The sequence below is a fragment of the Exophiala viscosa genome (genome assembly GCF_022695815.1).
Source record: "Exophiala viscosa unplaced genomic scaffold EDD37scaffold_1, whole genome shotgun sequence".
NCBI classification, from domain to species: Eukaryota; Fungi; Ascomycota; class Eurotiomycetes; order Chaetothyriales; family Herpotrichiellaceae; genus Exophiala; species Exophiala viscosa.
The window spans coordinates 689,474-705,654 of NW_026944353.1; the positions used below are offsets into that span (position 1 = coordinate 689,474).

General features: G+C 52.4%; 7 protein-coding genes across 7 annotated transcripts; 3 read left to right on the forward strand and 4 right to left on the reverse strand.

Annotated features, from left to right (window-relative positions):
• Positions 1-31: 31 nt before the first annotated feature.
• On the reverse strand, positions 32-2,318 carry EDD37DRAFT_13906 (major facilitator superfamily domain-containing protein). Its single transcript, XM_062809529.1, has 4 exons — positions 1,860-2,318; positions 1,400-1,807; positions 535-1,347; positions 32-470 (listed from the first exon to the last, which is right to left on the reverse strand). Exons 1-4 carry the CDS (start codon positions 2,106-2,108, stop codon positions 234-236), a joined length of 1,707 nt encoding a protein of 568 aa, XP_062674489.1. The 5' UTR covers positions 2,109-2,318; the 3' UTR covers positions 32-233.
• EDD37DRAFT_13909 (delta14-sterol reductase) lies at positions 2,319-4,330 on the reverse strand. Its single transcript, XM_062809530.1, has 2 exons — positions 3,991-4,330; positions 2,319-3,940 (listed from the first exon to the last, which is right to left on the reverse strand). Exons 1-2 carry the CDS (start codon positions 4,056-4,058, stop codon positions 2,530-2,532), a joined length of 1,479 nt encoding a protein of 492 aa, XP_062674490.1. The 5' UTR covers positions 4,059-4,330; the 3' UTR covers positions 2,319-2,529.
• A 141-nt stretch (positions 4,331-4,471) lies between these two features.
• Positions 4,472-5,896, forward strand: EDD37DRAFT_614798 (cation-dependent mannose-6-phosphate receptor, variant). Its single transcript, XM_062815558.1, has one exon. The coding sequence runs from the start codon at positions 4,876-4,878 to the stop codon at positions 5,764-5,766; it is 891 nt and encodes a 296-aa protein (XP_062674491.1). The 5' UTR covers positions 4,472-4,875; the 3' UTR covers positions 5,767-5,896.
• A 384-nt stretch (positions 5,897-6,280) lies between these two features.
• EDD37DRAFT_655117 (fungal-specific transcription factor domain-containing protein) lies at positions 6,281-9,664 on the reverse strand (the record flags this gene model as incomplete). The annotated part of the gene is made up of 1 exon (XM_062818741.1): positions 6,281-9,664. The coding sequence occupies one exon, from the start codon at positions 9,662-9,664 to the stop codon at positions 6,281-6,283; it is 3,384 nt and encodes a 1,127-aa protein (XP_062674492.1).
• Positions 9,665-10,511: 847 nt separating this feature from the next.
• On the forward strand, positions 10,512-12,286 carry EDD37DRAFT_14054 (adenosine deaminase/editase). The gene has a single exon (XM_062809550.1). It carries the CDS (start codon positions 10,966-10,968, stop codon positions 12,277-12,279), a length of 1,314 nt encoding a protein of 437 aa, XP_062674493.1. The 5' UTR covers positions 10,512-10,965; the 3' UTR covers positions 12,280-12,286.
• Positions 12,287-13,688, reverse strand: EDD37DRAFT_13992 (DNA glycosylase). The gene is made up of 3 exons (XM_062809538.1): positions 13,438-13,688; positions 13,365-13,372; positions 12,287-13,316 (listed from the first exon to the last, which is right to left on the reverse strand). Exons 1-3 carry the CDS (start codon positions 13,508-13,510, stop codon positions 12,294-12,296), a joined length of 1,104 nt encoding a protein of 367 aa, XP_062674494.1. The 5' UTR covers positions 13,511-13,688; the 3' UTR covers positions 12,287-12,293.
• A 178-nt stretch (positions 13,689-13,866) lies between these two features.
• Positions 13,867-15,276, forward strand: EDD37DRAFT_644400 (PXA domain-containing protein; the record flags this gene model as incomplete). Its single annotated transcript, XM_062817510.1, has 2 exons — positions 13,867-14,389; positions 14,447-15,276. The coding sequence occupies 2 exons, from the start codon at positions 13,867-13,869 to the stop codon at positions 15,274-15,276; spliced, it is 1,353 nt and encodes a 450-aa protein (XP_062674495.1).
• Between the last annotated feature and the right edge of the window lie 905 nt (positions 15,277-16,181).

Genomic DNA, 16,181 nt, shown 5'->3' on the forward strand with positions numbered 1-16,181 from the left:
AACCTCATGATCTCTCTGAGCTTGTCAAATCATGTTGATTGAACATGCACGAGGTCAAAGCGTGATCAAAGAGAGCAAAGAGTTTATGTACTTGTCGAGAGCGTAAGAGATATTTCAGTGCCACTCGCCTCCCCGAGCCTTAGGTAACAAGACTTCCAGTCAACACCCACTACTCTTTCGACAACGACCACTCCATGTCAAGACCTTCCTGTTCATCGGCCTGCAGAGCTCCTTCAATGTCCACCTACGGCTTCGGTGTTGGTCGTCTCCAGGTGAAGTTTCTTCAGGAGATTGTTGTGGTGCCAGAAGTTGCGGTACCTCTTTCCGAAGATGTAAATTGGGACGGACAGGAGGCATAGAGCGGCAGTAAGGCCTGCCATAATACCTGCCATGTCCATGGAACCGTCCTTGACCCACCAATCAATCACGTAGTTTGTCAAGCCATAGAAGAAAAAGTTTTTGAAGACCATCTGATAGAGCCACGATGTCAGCATGTACTCGAAGATCGATCAAAGGATTAATTGGGGTACTCACGTTCATGATGAACAACTCAGTGCTGTGTTGGCGATATGCATCAAGCGACCATTGTGTGCAGAATGAGGCAATCGTAGTCATGCCGAAGAGCATGACTCCCCAGAGGAAGCAGACAAGGTAAATAGAGGCACCTTGGGACACAACTCGACCCCAACCCGCAAGGCCGGCAACAGCGCAGACCATACCAATGGACATGACTGGCAAGAGACAGAATTCTGGCTCGTAGACGCCACGATTTCTCTTGGTCATGAATTTGACCAGGGGTTCCGCTGTGAAGAATGGAAACAAGGCGCCGAAAAAGCCCCCAATAAGAGGACCGGCGGACATATAGCCGATTGTCGCGGAACCGAGAAGATAGGGTGGAGAGGCAAAGATAACGCCGGACGTGATTGCAACGGCGACGTACCAAGCGATGATGAGTCCGGTCATAACGATCTGGTAAAGACAGCCAACGTTGAGAAGGATAGCGACAGATGCCACAACCATTTTCCAAAGCGGGTCATCGACGTATGTTCCAGTGTACAAGGCAAGCTCCTGGACAAAAGTTTTCTTGGCTGGGATGGAACCCACAGAAGAAATGGCAGTAGTGGTTCTCTCGATGTCTTTTGATTCGCCGTCGGGGCTAATGTCTCTGGAATGTTCAACGTGGCGCATTTCGACTTGAGCAAGCTTCTCAAGGTTCTCTTCTGAACCAGCGGTATCAATTTCATAGATTGCCCTGCGTCTGTACATGGTCTCAGGTGCAAAGAGGATGACCAGGATAGTTTGCAGAGCTCCAAATGGCAGACAGATATAGAAGTTGTAATGCCACCCCTGCACAAGACATTAGCAAGGCTCGGATAGTAGGGGTAGGAGGATGACTTACCAGATTCGCGGTGATGACGCCAGCGATAATGGACACACCGTTGGAAATAGCAGCCAGAAGAAACATGGCAACAGCGACACGAGGTCCGCGCTCATGCACGAAGAAGATATCGCCAATTGTCGCGATTACCAGTGCTTCGTATGCAGCTATGCCTACACCCTGCAAGATGCGACCTGCCAAAAGTGTGCTGTATCCACTGGCGCTTTCGCTGATGATGATACCGAGGGTTCCAAAGAGTGATGAGACGACGTAGACAGGTCGTTTGCCATACTTTCGACCAATAGCAGAGACAAAGGGACCAACGGCACCAGTGCAAAGGAGCATATAACCAGAGATTTGGGCGACGGCCGTTGGGGTTCTCTTGAGATCTGCAGCCACCTCGACGACACCAGCGTTCAGGAGTGGAGACTATACCTCGTTAGAAGGGACACCAAGTAATGGAAGACGCTCGAATACTCACGGGCACACAACCATGAATCACGACACCGAAGAAGATGACCGCCAAGACCATATGCTTCTTCCAGCTAGACCAGTTCAAGGGGTCATTGGGGTCTTCGGACGGCTGAGGTGCGAGGACGAGATTTGCAGCTTTGCCACTGCCATGCTTGAGGCGACCAGTCTGTTGCTCAGAATGAGCAGCTATTTGATCAAGCAGGACTGTGCCAGGGACATGGCCCGGGGTGGACGATTCGAGGATTCCAAGACCCATTACTGCTGCGTGTGTTCACAATGTAAAGGCTGATCGGGGTTGAAGAAGAAGAAGGGAAGCAGGAGACAAAGATCAGACCCCCGGAGCTTCCAGGACATTTGTAGTTTTGAGTTGAGCTTGGAGGGGTAAACGTGGTCTGGGTGTTCCATGGGGCTGGTTCCCCAGGATATTGGGGAAATTTGCATTCACCAAGGTCGGGGCACCACAGCAACTCAGGTGGGCTTTATCCGGAGAACAGGGGGCCCCGACGGGATATGAAAGTCTGGGCAGTAGTGGGGAACTACTGGTACCGACGGTCTGGTGATCGGGCCTAGGCCCTTGTTGGTTCTCGGTTAGAAAAGAGATAGATCAATATCTGGTTCCCATCCTGCGCCAGGAAACCTTCGGCCGGATATGGTTTCAGAGCGACAAGGTGACAGTGCTAGTATACACCAGGCAGGATCCTCGAAGGGACTCGCTTGCAGTATTTCTCCCAGTCCTTGCCGTACTTCTTGCGACACTTCTCATCATCTCTCCTCTCCCTGTGAATGAGTAAAACGCCAAAGTATACCACATAGAAGTAGGTGAACAGCATTCCCCAGCCACGTGCTTGGCCTTGCTCAACCTCCCGGGTCACAGCACCCGTGACGGGGTTCTGATAGTTGTGGATAATGTATCCTGCAATGCCCGTCGGCAAAGAATAGCTATATGACATAATCCAGTCCCCAAGGTAGTTGATATGTCGAGCCGTTCCCCACCAGCCCGAAACTAGCAGCTTGGAGCCAGATTCCGTGGTGATTGTTTCTAGGTCTGACACGCGAGGATCGTTGGGATTCGTACGGAACCTGTTCTTCTGGTTGTTGGCCGACCGGAAAATGTAATAACCCAAGGCCTGGATCGACAGAACACCAGCAACGCCAGTGATGCCCAATGTGAGTGGGTAGACCGCGAGGTAACGTGCTTGTAGGCTGTAGATGAAGGGCACCCATACCACATCTCCAAAGGAAAGCATGAAGCCGAAGCCATCTTGGATGAGGTCGATCGTGGTGAGAATGGCTGGCTCCATGTAGAGAGCGTCGAGGACATACAACCCTTGGAAGAGCGTGATCAGAATGATGGAGTCCGAGACAAAGCCGTGCGCTTTGTATTGGTGAGCGATGAAGGCTAGATCAAGGATCAACCATCCCAGGAGTCCAGGCCTCATCTCCATGAAGGCCTTGATGTCAATAACCTGACCGCCAGCGACAGGAACCCATTGAGGGACAGCCATGCGAGGGTTCAACTCACGACCTATGAAAAAGTCGTACAATATGTTGCCACTCACTCCTCCCTCCGCCAGTTCGCGATTCTCAGTGTTTGATTGACCGTGACGAGGGACACCGAAAGAGGCTAGGTAAACATAGATGGCGAGGACGTAGGAGACCAGCAGGTTTGCCGTGACCAATTGAGGCAGGTTGCCCCAAATGAATGTCCACACCACAAAATCAGAGCCTTGGATTGCAGTTCCAATAGCCAGGCCAGCCAATATGAGCACAGCAGAATTGAACGCATTGAACTTGTAGTGATGTCTGCCGCCACTGCGCAAAGTTGTGCCCTCAACCTCTTCTCCCGGCAGAAAAAGTTGTAACGCCAGACTCAGTGCATAGTATGCCAGCGTCCATGCGATGACTTGGACATCAAACAGCCCTGACAGACCATCCTCGGGCCATGGTGTTTGAGCTTTCAACTTCGCTAGGGTCAAGGTCTTTGGGTTCAAAAGAGCTGGGGCTGGGCATCCTGAAACGTCGTTGCAAAGGAAGACGGTCGTGTAGACGAGTAAAGGCAGGCCGAAGACTATGCCAGCGGCACCCAGACTGCTGGTTGTCAGCAACTTGACAGTGTCGCATCGCACAAAACGACTTACGGGCCTCCAAACTCATACCCGTGCTTCTCGATAGCCGCACTTGGTGCTTCCCCAGATTTGATGCCCATCTCTGCAGTTGAAACAAACTCGTCGTGTTCGTGATCAAGCTTGTCCTGAACACGAACTGATCAACCCGTATTTCCCGAGTCGCACAGAGAAACCTTTGAAATCCGAAAAGAAAGTGGGTAAGACAAATAATGTGATTCTTTACATTGTGACTGGAGTTGGCTGCGCATCATTGATGTACAAAAGCTGTCACAGAACGATTGTTCGGAGGATCCACCAGCCGAGTGAGATCATACAAAGTCGACTGCTAAGCTACTGCGCAGTTGTCCTTACGCGTCGCTCTCGCGCGTGTTTCTGATCGCGTTTGCAAGAATCGGCACGAATTTATCCGAATCTCGTCGATGGAACCAACCGATAAATGACCCGGAGCTTACTCGTAACTTAGAGGCGCTAAACAGCCTTATCATTGATTAGCTGCAAACCCGGCGAAACCGGTCCGGGGGCACACAACGCAATTATGCCCACCTAACCAACCAGCCTGAGAGCGTGGTCCCTATCGATGCTCCTGCAGGAACCACCCAAAGCATCGCCGGCGCCACCAAAATCATTTCGTTGACAGCTGAGACTGCACAGTACCATTGCACCATTTCATTATTGTGAACAGCAGATCCTTATCTCCATTCATTTCCCAAAGATTTGAGGACATCATCCTATACACTATTCTTCGTCCTTCTTCATCAGATTGTAACGTACTTCTCATCAGGCACGACATTGACTGTTCAGCCCTGAGATCTTTCGTTCGCTGCTTCCCCTTTTCAAAAACCTCCAGTGTATAGAAGTCAACAGCCTCTTCGAGTACACCCTCAATCTACGACAACAATGTATACGCCCACCGCGTTGACGCTGCTCTTCCTCTCCTCCATACCTTTCGGGTTCTCTGCTGCACCAGAAACGACCAGGCCACCTCTAAAGCCATGTACGATCCATTCTACAACCACTGGCTCGTTCTTCGACCTGCGGCCGCTACAATTGACGCTGGACGGCTCAAAATATCAATCCGCGGTCAATGAGTCCTTCCACGCTCGAGGGTACGACTACCCTGCCAACTTCTCCATCAACTTCTGTGACTCAGTTGTTGAGACTCTCGATGACGTCGATGGAATTCCATCAAACCGAGTTGCGAACATATCTGCATTCTACAAGAACCAAAAGGGGGAGCTTTACAGCATCGGACAGCAGAATGACCAGCCAATATTCCGAGGCAAGAAACTGCTCCTGAATTATACAAATGGCTCGCCGTGTCCAGAACTTGACGAAGACGGTGTACCCATTGACTCGGATTTCGCGGCCCGCAAAGTCCCCCAACGACGCAAATCGACCCTCATGTCCTTCATCTGCGACACCTCTCCACTGCTCTCGACGAAGCCCGCCATCTCCTTCCTCGGATCTCCTGACCACTGCACCTACATCTTTGAAGTACGCTCGCGATATGCTTGCGGTGGTACTACGCAATCAGAAGAGAAAGGCACACTAGGACCTGGCGGCGTCTTTGGTGTCATCCTGGGCATCGCTCTGCTGGTCTACCTGATCGGAGGTGTGGTCTACCAGCGTAACGTCATGCATCAGCGAGGGTGGAAACAAGTACCCAACTATGCCGTCTGGGCGGGACTGTTCAGTTTCATTTCGGTAAGTCTTCTCCTCTCCTCGCTCTTTTCACAAAGATCTCCGAGAATCTACTGTCCATGCCCTTACACACTGTGCTCTCCATAGGCGCCTTGCGTTCAACGTCGCCGCAAATTCTCCGATGCAGGACTCTACGATGCCAAACCCACCTTGCCATTGCCTCGCTGACTCCACATTTTCATCTCGGCTATATAGGACATGTTTATCATTCTCTTTTCATCCTGCTTTCAGCGAATGCCAGGACTTACTCAACTTTTCGCCGGTCGACGAGGCTATCACCGTGTGGGCACCGATGACTCACGCGCTGCTGCACATCAGGGACGCGATCCCGACGACGAGAACAGGTTGATTGATCAACTGGACGAAGAGTGGGAAGATTAGAAACACACAAGTCGGGACTTACCCGCGATTTCTTTTGGGCCTAAACATCCTGTCTAACAAGGAGTTTAAATCCATCATGACTTCAATGCTGATACGGCATTCCATGACATGCTATGTCAACCACAAAGAAGTAACCAGGGACAATCTGTACTGGAAGAATCCTGTTGAAGCTATGTGCAACACTATACGAGCATCTCTGCTTTCACATTCGGAGAGGCCTTCAGGAACCCGATTTCTGGTCTGGGAACTGACTACCAGTCTCACCACCTCCTAAGCCTCCAGTTCCAGACATGTCGCTGAAATCCATGCCATCCAGCGCGGAGTTCCCAAAGTCTTCCAGCCCACCACCAAAACTCGGCGGCTCGACGTTGAAGGGCAACATCCAGGCTGAAGAACCTGTGTCCATCATAGCAGTCCCGCCGGCAAGAGGGTCGTTGTAACCAAATCCATTGAGGTCCAACTGGTCCCAAGGATTTGTACTGCCAAAGTTTCCCAGAGTAGGCGAATCATGGTTGAGATTGGTCAGGGTGGAAGCGCCTTGGTTGGAGTCATTTGAAGGATCAATGCCGGTATAGGCACCGAAGACCATTTGTCTGTCGATGGCTGGAAGAGTGTTGATCCAACTGAAAGGCCCGTACGGCAATGTCGAGTCCCCAAATGTGTAGGGGTCACCTGCTTGTGATGACTGCTGCCCACCGATCTGTGGCGTTTGGTACAATGTCGGCGATGTAATGTCAAAGTCGGCCGGGTTGAATGGTTGAACCACGTTTGCACCTGATAGTGGCTTGGTTTGTTGTGTTGCAGATTGGGCTTGCGATGGTCCAGCCGCAGTCGATGGACCGGCTGAAGTAACAATAGCTGAAGAATTCTTGCTCGCGTCTTTCTTGTTGTCCGCCACGCTCTTTCCTCGCCTTCGTGCGATTTTCTTGCCTCGCTGCGCACCAGGTCCGTCGTCGGCCTTACTCGGCGGACTCAAGCTGGCAAAGAACTCCTCCACAGATTGTAGATCACTGCGCTGACTCATGACGGCCTCGGCGGTGCCCGCTTCGCGACGATACTCGAGGTGCGACTTCTCCCACTCGCTCTCGCTGACGCCGTGCGGGTACTTGTCGAACCAGTCGCCGTACTGGAACATGGCCTTGCTGGAACCCCCAGAGGAAGTCATGCCGTGCTTGGGATCGGCACCGGGCGTCTCGGCGCGTGAAGGCGGGTTTGTCGAGCCTTGCACCGCGTCGAGGTCCATGGGGATACTGATCTCGTTGGACCCAGACCCCTGGTGACGCAGGAGGATCTCTGAGCGTAGCCCATTTGACGGATTGCCACGCATACGCATCGCGGCGTCGGCAAACGCGCGGTAATTCTCCTTGACGCTCTCTGCCATGTAGTGGAACATGCCCCAGTAGCGCTTCATGCGGGTCAAGTATTTATAGTTGTGCCGCAGGTTCTCCTTGGACGCGTTCTCGAGCCCGGGGTTCTTGCTGAAGATGCCCCAGACATGGACTGTGGCCGCGGCGTAAGCGCAGTACCCTGCGAAGGGCACGGTGAGGGTGTGCCCTGCGCTATCCGCGATGATCTTGGAGATGAGGCTCGCAGCCTCGATGACCGTGTTGGCGCTGTTGGACAGGAATGTCTTGGGCATGCCAGCCGCCGTGTAAGCGTGGTGGTGTGGTCGGCGGGATGGCACGGTCGGGATGGCGAAGCGGTGCAGAAATAGCGATGTTTGTGCCAGGACGATGTGCAAGAAGAGGAATTGGTTGGCGAGACGCTCTGATGCGTGTGCCGCGAGGTTCTCGGGCGTGTAGGATAGATCGTCGGGCAATGATGTTTTCAGCTGGGTTATCTGCCGCTGCAGCGTCGCGAATTGCGAGAGTGAGTCCCAGATTGGGTGTGGGTCTTTGTCCTTGCCGCCTAAGTTGAGGTACTTGACTATGCGTTTCCAGAGGACGACGCCGCGCACGATATACGCTGATACACCCATGTTGGCTTTGGCTTCGGCGGCATCGTCGCCGGTGTTGTCAAGTGAGTTTTTGTTCGACATGGGAATGTTCCCGTACAGGTCCTCGGTCGGACCGGGGACTTCCATTTGGAAATGCGACTCTTTGATCGGCAGCTGGATCTGGTAGTAATCTTCATTTAGGAAAGATGGGCGTTCGGTGCCGGAAGAGTTGAACGTGTCCATCAGGTAGCATGCCCACATTGTGCGGCGACGGATCTCGCGATCGGTGAAGGACAATTCGGGTGGTTTGGGACCTCTCTTGCTCGAGTCATTCGAGTTGGCGATCTGGCTCCGACCCAGAGGGTCGTGCTCGAGTTCACGGTGGAGCTGTAAGGCGTAACCCATGCGCATTGCTTGACCACCGAAAGACCAGGATAAACCGCCCTCGCATGTGCCAAAGTAGTGCAAGCCCAGCATGAGCATGGCGGTGAGGATGGTGATGTTGGGCTCGTAATGGCGCTTTTCTACAATCCGACGGGCAGGTGTTGCCCATTGTTCGCCACGGAGGAAGGCTGGTTCAGTGCTGACTTGTGGATGAGTCGAGAATCGAGCTGAGATGGCGCAGACGGCCAGGATCAAGACAGGTGGGATTGTGCCCGCTTTCAGCTTGCGCGTGAAGCTCGGTTTGTGGAGGAGCAGATAGGATTGCCCGTAGACACAGTCAAAGAAGACCTCCGCTAGATGTTCCTGGATATGCTGAGGTGGGAGAGACTCGGAGCCTTCGATGAAAAGCTTGTTTTCGCCTTCGCGCTGTTGGTTGAGCCCTGCTATTGGGTCGAGCAAAGTCTGTTTCTCCCGGGAACTCCTCCAGTCGCTCAATTCCTGAGTGAAGGCTTCATCGGCGGAACGTTTCTTGGGTTGGTTTTTCTCCTTCTTCACCGCGGACCCAGGTATTGGCGGGCGAACGGAAGCGCGTCCGGTAGTGGCAAAGTCTGGCAGTTCCTCTTTTGGAATCACGCGAATGACTCGATCTTCCATTCGTTTTAATCGCTTGTCCAGCATGGCCATGTAATCGGTTCGTGGTGCTGCTTTCCTGGTGGTGACCTTGTAGACGCAAGGGATCCTCGCGCGTAGGCAGTGCTTGCAAGCGGGCTTCTCTCCCGAGCATTTTATCTTCTTGCGTCGACATGCGATACAGGCCAGGGGTAGGCGTTTTCTTTCCTTTCCAGCCTTCGTTTTCAGCTCACTCCATGCTGGAGCATTCCCATCGTCTGGCACCAGTTTCTTGTCCGGGTCAGTGGTGCTTGCATGCTTTGGTGAAGAATCTGCATTGCTGACAGCCTGGTTGGCTGAGGTGGTTGGAGTCCATTGGTTCAGTGCCGCAGTTCCAAACAGGTCGCGATCAAAGGCGGAGTCAATGCTGGCTAGACTAGGCCGGTGCTGCGGACTGGGGACTCTGGCAGGAGCATATCGTGCAGCATCCGGCCCAGAACCTCGATTGGCGAAACCCTGACCTTGGGTCGCGCGAAAGTCTGGAGGGACGTCAATACCACTATTGCTGCTCCCATGCGGGCTGCCCGCGAAAGGAAAATTGAAGTCAATTGATCCTGGCGATGAAGTGTCGAATGCCGACGGGTTTGACGACGAGGGTTGAGCTTGGGAATTCATCAATGACTCAATCCGGGGATTGCGCGCATCTGGCATAACATATCCAGCTTTTGATAGCGATGTGGTGCGCTGGTCATCAATGGACAGTCCATTCTGATTGGATGAGCTGGTCATATTGCCGAAGCAATTGATGATGGCAGGTCGATGGTGAACTTCATGACCCCAAGGTGGATGACAGCTACTGAAGAATGTGGAGATAATCAAAACCCGATAGCTATCAGTTCCGCCCACAGGATTGGTACAGGGATGGTGCTGCCGTGACAGGAAGCGGAATTGGTAATTACCAGTGCTGGTGAAAGTGTGGTTACACCTGTGCTCGAGGAACTGAGTTCAATGACAAGGCTGTAAAATCGACGATGATGACGGCGGAAGAGGTGGAGGTTGAGGTTGATGATTTGGAGTCCGGCCGGCCAAGCTCGAATCGATTGTGGGAAAGGTGAGTAGCGGCAAAAACCCGGGGTACAGCGGTTGAATGAAAGCTTCCTGAGATTTGGGCCTAGGGCAAGGACACTGGACACCACCAGATATCTGACGAATGATGGATGTGTGGCGTTCAGACCACCCACCGGCGGAGATGTTGGCAAGTCAGCAAGCAGCTCTTGGGCGGGGATGCCGGATAAGTATATGCGGTTTGCAAGTCAAGATTTCAATCGGAGTCCTTCAAAGCGCCTCGATGCGATAGCATGTACGAATATGGGAGAGACAACGTCGTCGATGATGGCGCTGGTGATGATGGCGAGAAAAAGAGAAAAAGACAGGACCTGCCTGTTTGGGCCAAACCTCCGCGCACGGATGATTGATAATACTCCCACAGGAAAAACAGCCCCCCGAGGCTAGAAGGAGTACGATACATGTCAAGGCTCAAGAGAAGTCTGACTTGTCCACCCCTTCTGTAGTACGTATGTCTTGTTTAAGTTAGCTTGATGGCTCCGATCCCTCCTCAACGACGGCTATATGACAGTCGATGCGCTGTGAAACTTCTCACAGAACTCAGGTACTTATGCGCCGCCCAACAAGTCAAAGCAGCGCTTGTGCACCATCGTACTCGGTAAACCTGCCCTGATCTCGGCACATTCTTCTCCGCAGGAAAAACAGTTGAATGACGGACAAAAGACAATTGCGGATGATCCATTTTCCCACTGTATCGTCGCTGTCTGACATCTTTGCATTTCCAAACCCTGCTTGTCTCTCTTCGAACAATCTCACCTCTTCTGTGCTCGACATCTGGACATTCACTCCGACTAGCTGTTGCTGTCTGGCTATGGAGAGGGTCTTGCTGTGTCCGCATCCTTCTTCCCTTCATGACCACTCTTGCACAAGGCATAGCCCATCTTGCCCTCTCGACATTTGATGCTCTGCCACCAAGATGCAAACCTCGGAGATTGGAAGACGGCAGGAGAGAATGGACCCCTATGGCAGCTGTGGTCCTGGCGACAGGAGATGGACCTGCCGACTTGACCTGCGCATCTTTAGCAACGGGAACAAAATGCCTGGCTGCCTCCGCATTGCCTAAATGTCGAGGTTTGGTTCTTCACGACTCTCATGCAGAAGTCCTTGCTTTGAGAGGTTTCAACCACTGGTTGCTTCGCGAAGTGCAAGCCATTCTGGCTAATCCGGCATATCAATCACCATTTCTTGAAGCAGCCTTCGAAACGGGCTCGGCCAACAATCACCAGCACGAATCACAAGCACCTTTCAGATTGAAAAGCCAAGTCTCCGTCCACTTTTTCACCACAGAAGCTCCCTGTGGTGATGCATCCATGGAGATATTGATGGAATCTTTGCCCACAGGTGAAGCCCAACCTTGGCCCACCGACCACCCAGACATCACAGCATTGCAAGGTCGAGGTCATTTCTCGATGCTGGGCTATGTCCGGCGTAAACCAGCTCGGGCAGACGCGGAGCCCAGTCTATCTAAATCTTGCACTGACAAATTATCCGTCAAGCAGTTCACCAGCATCTTATCCTTTCCCGCTGACCTATTTGTTCAACGAACCATCAATGCACACATCGAAAGTGTGGTAGTATATGCCGACAAGTTCAATTCCACTGGGTACGAGCGTGCATTCGGGTCCTCTGGGAGGCTTTCTGCTGTTGCGGGCTCTGGTCGGTTTTTCCAGATCCAACAGCTTTTTACAGCATTTCCGAGATTTTCTTTCGAGAGAACTTCACCAAATCCAGACACAAAGGGCCGACTGAAGGCCAAAGCAAGTAATATCTCGACGTTGTGGATAAAGAGTACCGCAGGCCAAAATGACATTCTCGAAGTCCTGATCAATGGAGTCAAGCAAGGTTTCAAACAATGGGACACACGAACGGCAAAGGCCAGCGTCGTTTCTCGACGGAATTTATGGCAGCTCGCCTATACCATCGACATCTCCATGTCGGATGAGGGCATAAACAATGGTGGAGATGTGAAGCCACAAATGCTTGACGAAATTTGGACGCTTGGTGTGCGTCAGTCATTATCGGCTCCCAGTTATGCCGATGCAAAATCCGTATCACTAAGGCAGGATCGTCAAGCAACGAAGGGATATATCACTGATACTATGGGGAACTGGACCAGCAATGACGGCGATGGTGTTTGGGGTTTGACACAATTGCCCTCTAGTTGATACGACAACCTCGTTCAATTTTCAAAACCTGTGGCCTCGTCTGCTGCGGCCATGCAGGATTCTAGCGTGTGCCAAAATCTTTCCAGGTCCAAGGCTCTTGGTATCCGTATTCCTTCTCCGGTCTCCGACTTGGTGGCAACTGTGCGACCTATCTGTTCGCCTTCAAGGATGACGTCCACATTCCATCTCTCACCCCCCTTATCGTTGAATGCAATGGCAACGTTAGACTCGAAATGGTTGTCCAGCAAGACAGCAACGGCAAGCGGGTCATGCAGTGGTGGACCCTCATTTAGCCCAAAGACCTCCGCATATGTGTGGGCGAAGAACATCAGCAGCTCATTGAACATTGTGCGCAGCCGTGTTGGACGTCTATGGTTGAGCAACATGTTCTGAATCTGCGGCGTGGCATAAGCTTGATGCGTGAGGTCCAGAGGGATGAGCGTTGTTTTGGGGCTTAGGAGAGGATTGCTCAGTACAGCTCGAGCAGATTCGGCATCGGCCCAAATGTTGAATTCTGCAAATGGAGTCCAATTGCCAATGCGGTCGTGCGAGACACCATTCGGGTCCAGGTAGCTTGGTCCCATAGACACATGGGTAAAACCAGAGCCCACGGCACCACCCATGATGGACAGCCCAGCGATGTGGCTGGCGAGATCTGGACACAGGGCGAAAAGAAGAGCAACGTTGGTCAACGGACCTGTGGCAACCAAATAGGCTTTGCCTTTTGGCTGTGCGAGAAGAGCATCGCGCATCTCCAGGATGGCGTTGCAGTGCGCCAGAGCGGAGCGGGTTGGTTGAGGCAAGAGAGATGTTCCAGCCAGTCCGCTGGCTCCGTGGATATCAGACGCTGTATGTACCATCCGGCAGAATGGCCGTGACGAGCCTGGGAAGACTGGAACCTGGGATTTTCCAATTCCTTCGAGGACGCTGAGGGCATTATATGTGCATTTGTCTAAGGAAGCATTACCATGCACAGTGGAGATGCCTAGTAGGCAAAAAGCAGGATGATATGCCGCTAGGAGAATGGCACAAGCATCCTAGAAGAGGTGAGTATCAATTCGGAATCTTCCAAACAACAAGCTCACATCATGACCTGTTGGGATGGTCATGAGTAAGCGGAAGTAAACAACCAGGACGTGTCACTAGGAATTCTCATACCTGGATCGCAATCAAGCCATATGGGGATTTTCGAAGGGTCTTGCAGCTCTTCCTCGAACTCGTCTTCCATCATGTGCTAGCATCCAGCCGCTAATGCTATAGCAGGTAGTAAAAGATATTCATCAGACACGGAGTTGTATGATATTGATCGTTCAACCCGTATCTAACATGGACGATTGTGATAAGACTGTAAAGGAAACTTTTCCGAGTCTAGTTGGCGCATCTCCAAATCGTCCAACATCCTCGTCGTTACACGCGCAGCCTCGAGCAATTGACAAGGACGAGCCAATCATACGTTGACACACCGCTCGTCGAACAAACCGGTGAGAATTGCTCGCTGCCCCCTGCATTGCCAGCGTGGCAGTGGCAGACATCCCCTACGACGACTACAAAGATCTGCGCGATGCTGCTCTTTGCTGTGGTCCTGAAATGACCACTTCCTCCTCGTCAAGACCACCTCTACCCACCATAGCGACCAAGTCTTCGTCGACCGCTCAGTCTTCTCGATTGAACGTCATCGCCAGCGACAAGAACACTTGCGCACCTCGCACCTCCTCGCGGGTTCCTCCGAACAGTACTTCGCGTCAGGATGGCACAGCCCAAGACGCTACCTCGGAAAGAGCGACTCTCTCCCTGATCAGGAGGACTTTGGTGGCAGATGGAAGGAACGGAACAGACTTGAGAGCGACGCCCGCGCCAATCGAAGGGATCTTACCACCACTCACTAGCTCAAACGAGATAGACGTGCAGCTCTATGCCATCGTCGCCATCGTCATCAAAGACTTTGTCAATTCGTGGTATTCCAAAATAACCCCGGACCACGCTTTCGTGGATGAGGTGATCCAGATTATTGCTCACTGCAGTCGGGCCCTCGAACAGAGACTAAGACAAATTGACATAACAGAATTGATACTGGATGAGCTGCCAGTGTTGGTCGAGAGGCACATTGAGGGTATGTTTGGCATAAAAGAAACTGCCGTCGTTCTATGTTGACCAAATTCCGCCACAGCATACAGGACAGCTACAACGGCTCAAGCCGTTTTGCAATACGGAGAAAGCCCCCGACGAATCTACCACTCGTTGAATCCACACCCAGCTCTCGATCCTTCCCTTCCACGGACCGAGCGACAAGACTACGAAGCCGCGTACCGACAGCTGCTGATCCAAGGGGCTCTCGCGGTGCTGCTCCCAACCGAAGACCTTGCGAACACATGTCTCAGAACACTGGTGACCGACATCATCGCCGACCTAATCTTGGGTCAGGCACTGGCTGAAAAATTATGCCAGCCATGGTTTCTGCACGGCACTGTCTCAAAACTGGTGGGGATTGTGACATCGAATTCTTCGCACGCCGCCGACCTTGAGGCATCCGTTCACGAGAGGGACCGACAGAGTCGTCTTGAAAAGTTTGGCCTATTATCTGCAAATCTGGCTGATCAAGAGCATCATTCGTCGGCGCGTCACCAATCAACGCTTAGTGCGTGGTTTTGGGGACTGCTTCAGTACGCCTACATCGCGTACCAGTCTTTGCGCTTCATGCTCGTCGGCATGGTTCACGCGCACCATTTGCCCCAGAGAATCCGACATCGCCAGGCCAACGCCTCCACTTCATTGTCGTCCACACAGAAGCCGCCCCTTGTCGCATCACCGAGTGCACCGGATGCCCAAGGTCGATCCCCAAGAGCGGTAATCAATTATAGGGTGTTCTCCTGCGTCTCAGCTGTCCTCGATCTGTCCACACGCATGCCGTGGCTGGCGAGCTCGTTGGCTTGGTGGCAGCACGTCCTCAACGCGGGCCCGGGGGGTTACGGTGCCACGAACTCGACCTTGGACAAGTAAGTACCACTTCTTTCCTTTTACCCTTGGCCTAGCGCATTGCTTTTTCTACTGGAGATACATGCTCTTTTGCCCGTACCACAAACTCTACAGATTGGTGAGTATTCCACAATATGTTATCAGTCAAGTCGCATCAGCATATGGTCATATGATATGGTGCAGAAGATGTCCAGCCAATGGCCCATGCTATCAGCCATGTTTCAGACATGTGCTGGGGAGAGTCTTCTCGTTCGTCATGCACCTTTCGAGTCAAGGAGGGTGTGGAACCTCGAGCAACACTAGGACTTTCCAGCCTCGACCAATGACAGCTGTTACAGGTCATGACAAGTACCGGCCCCTGTATTGTCAAGACTGTGTATACACCATTTCATTGGACACGCTCCTTGATGCGCGCCTTGCCAAATTCGACTGATTTGCACCTCCTACACTTGTCCTCATGGTCATCGGCCCCATCATCCTTTGAAGGGTGGACCAGGCCTGCAAGTCGTCGTGGTCTTCTGGGCACCAATTCGCCGTCAGAAATCTTTGTCTAAGATCGGCCCCATCGACAATCGGTTGGCAAATATGGCAGAAGGAGAAAAAGCAACCAGCGATGCTGCCAATCAGCACCTGGAAATTCACACTTTTCTCTTCGGACAAGGAGACTTTTCACTTTTCCAAACAGCAAGAAGGAGGCGACAAGGATTGGCCCCGCCCTCGCTTCTTTGTGCCTCCACGAGGTGCCGCTTCCTGAAGTCTTGAGCGTTGCGACCATTCTCGACCAACCACCCCGACGTAATGACTTTCGTGGTTTCGAAGCTCTTCAATTTCCGCCTTGGAACGAGTGAAGCTCTCAGCCAGCGGGAAATTCCCAAAAAAAGCAGATAATTCAGCATCACGGACCAATGGTCTGACCAGGCTGCGGCATT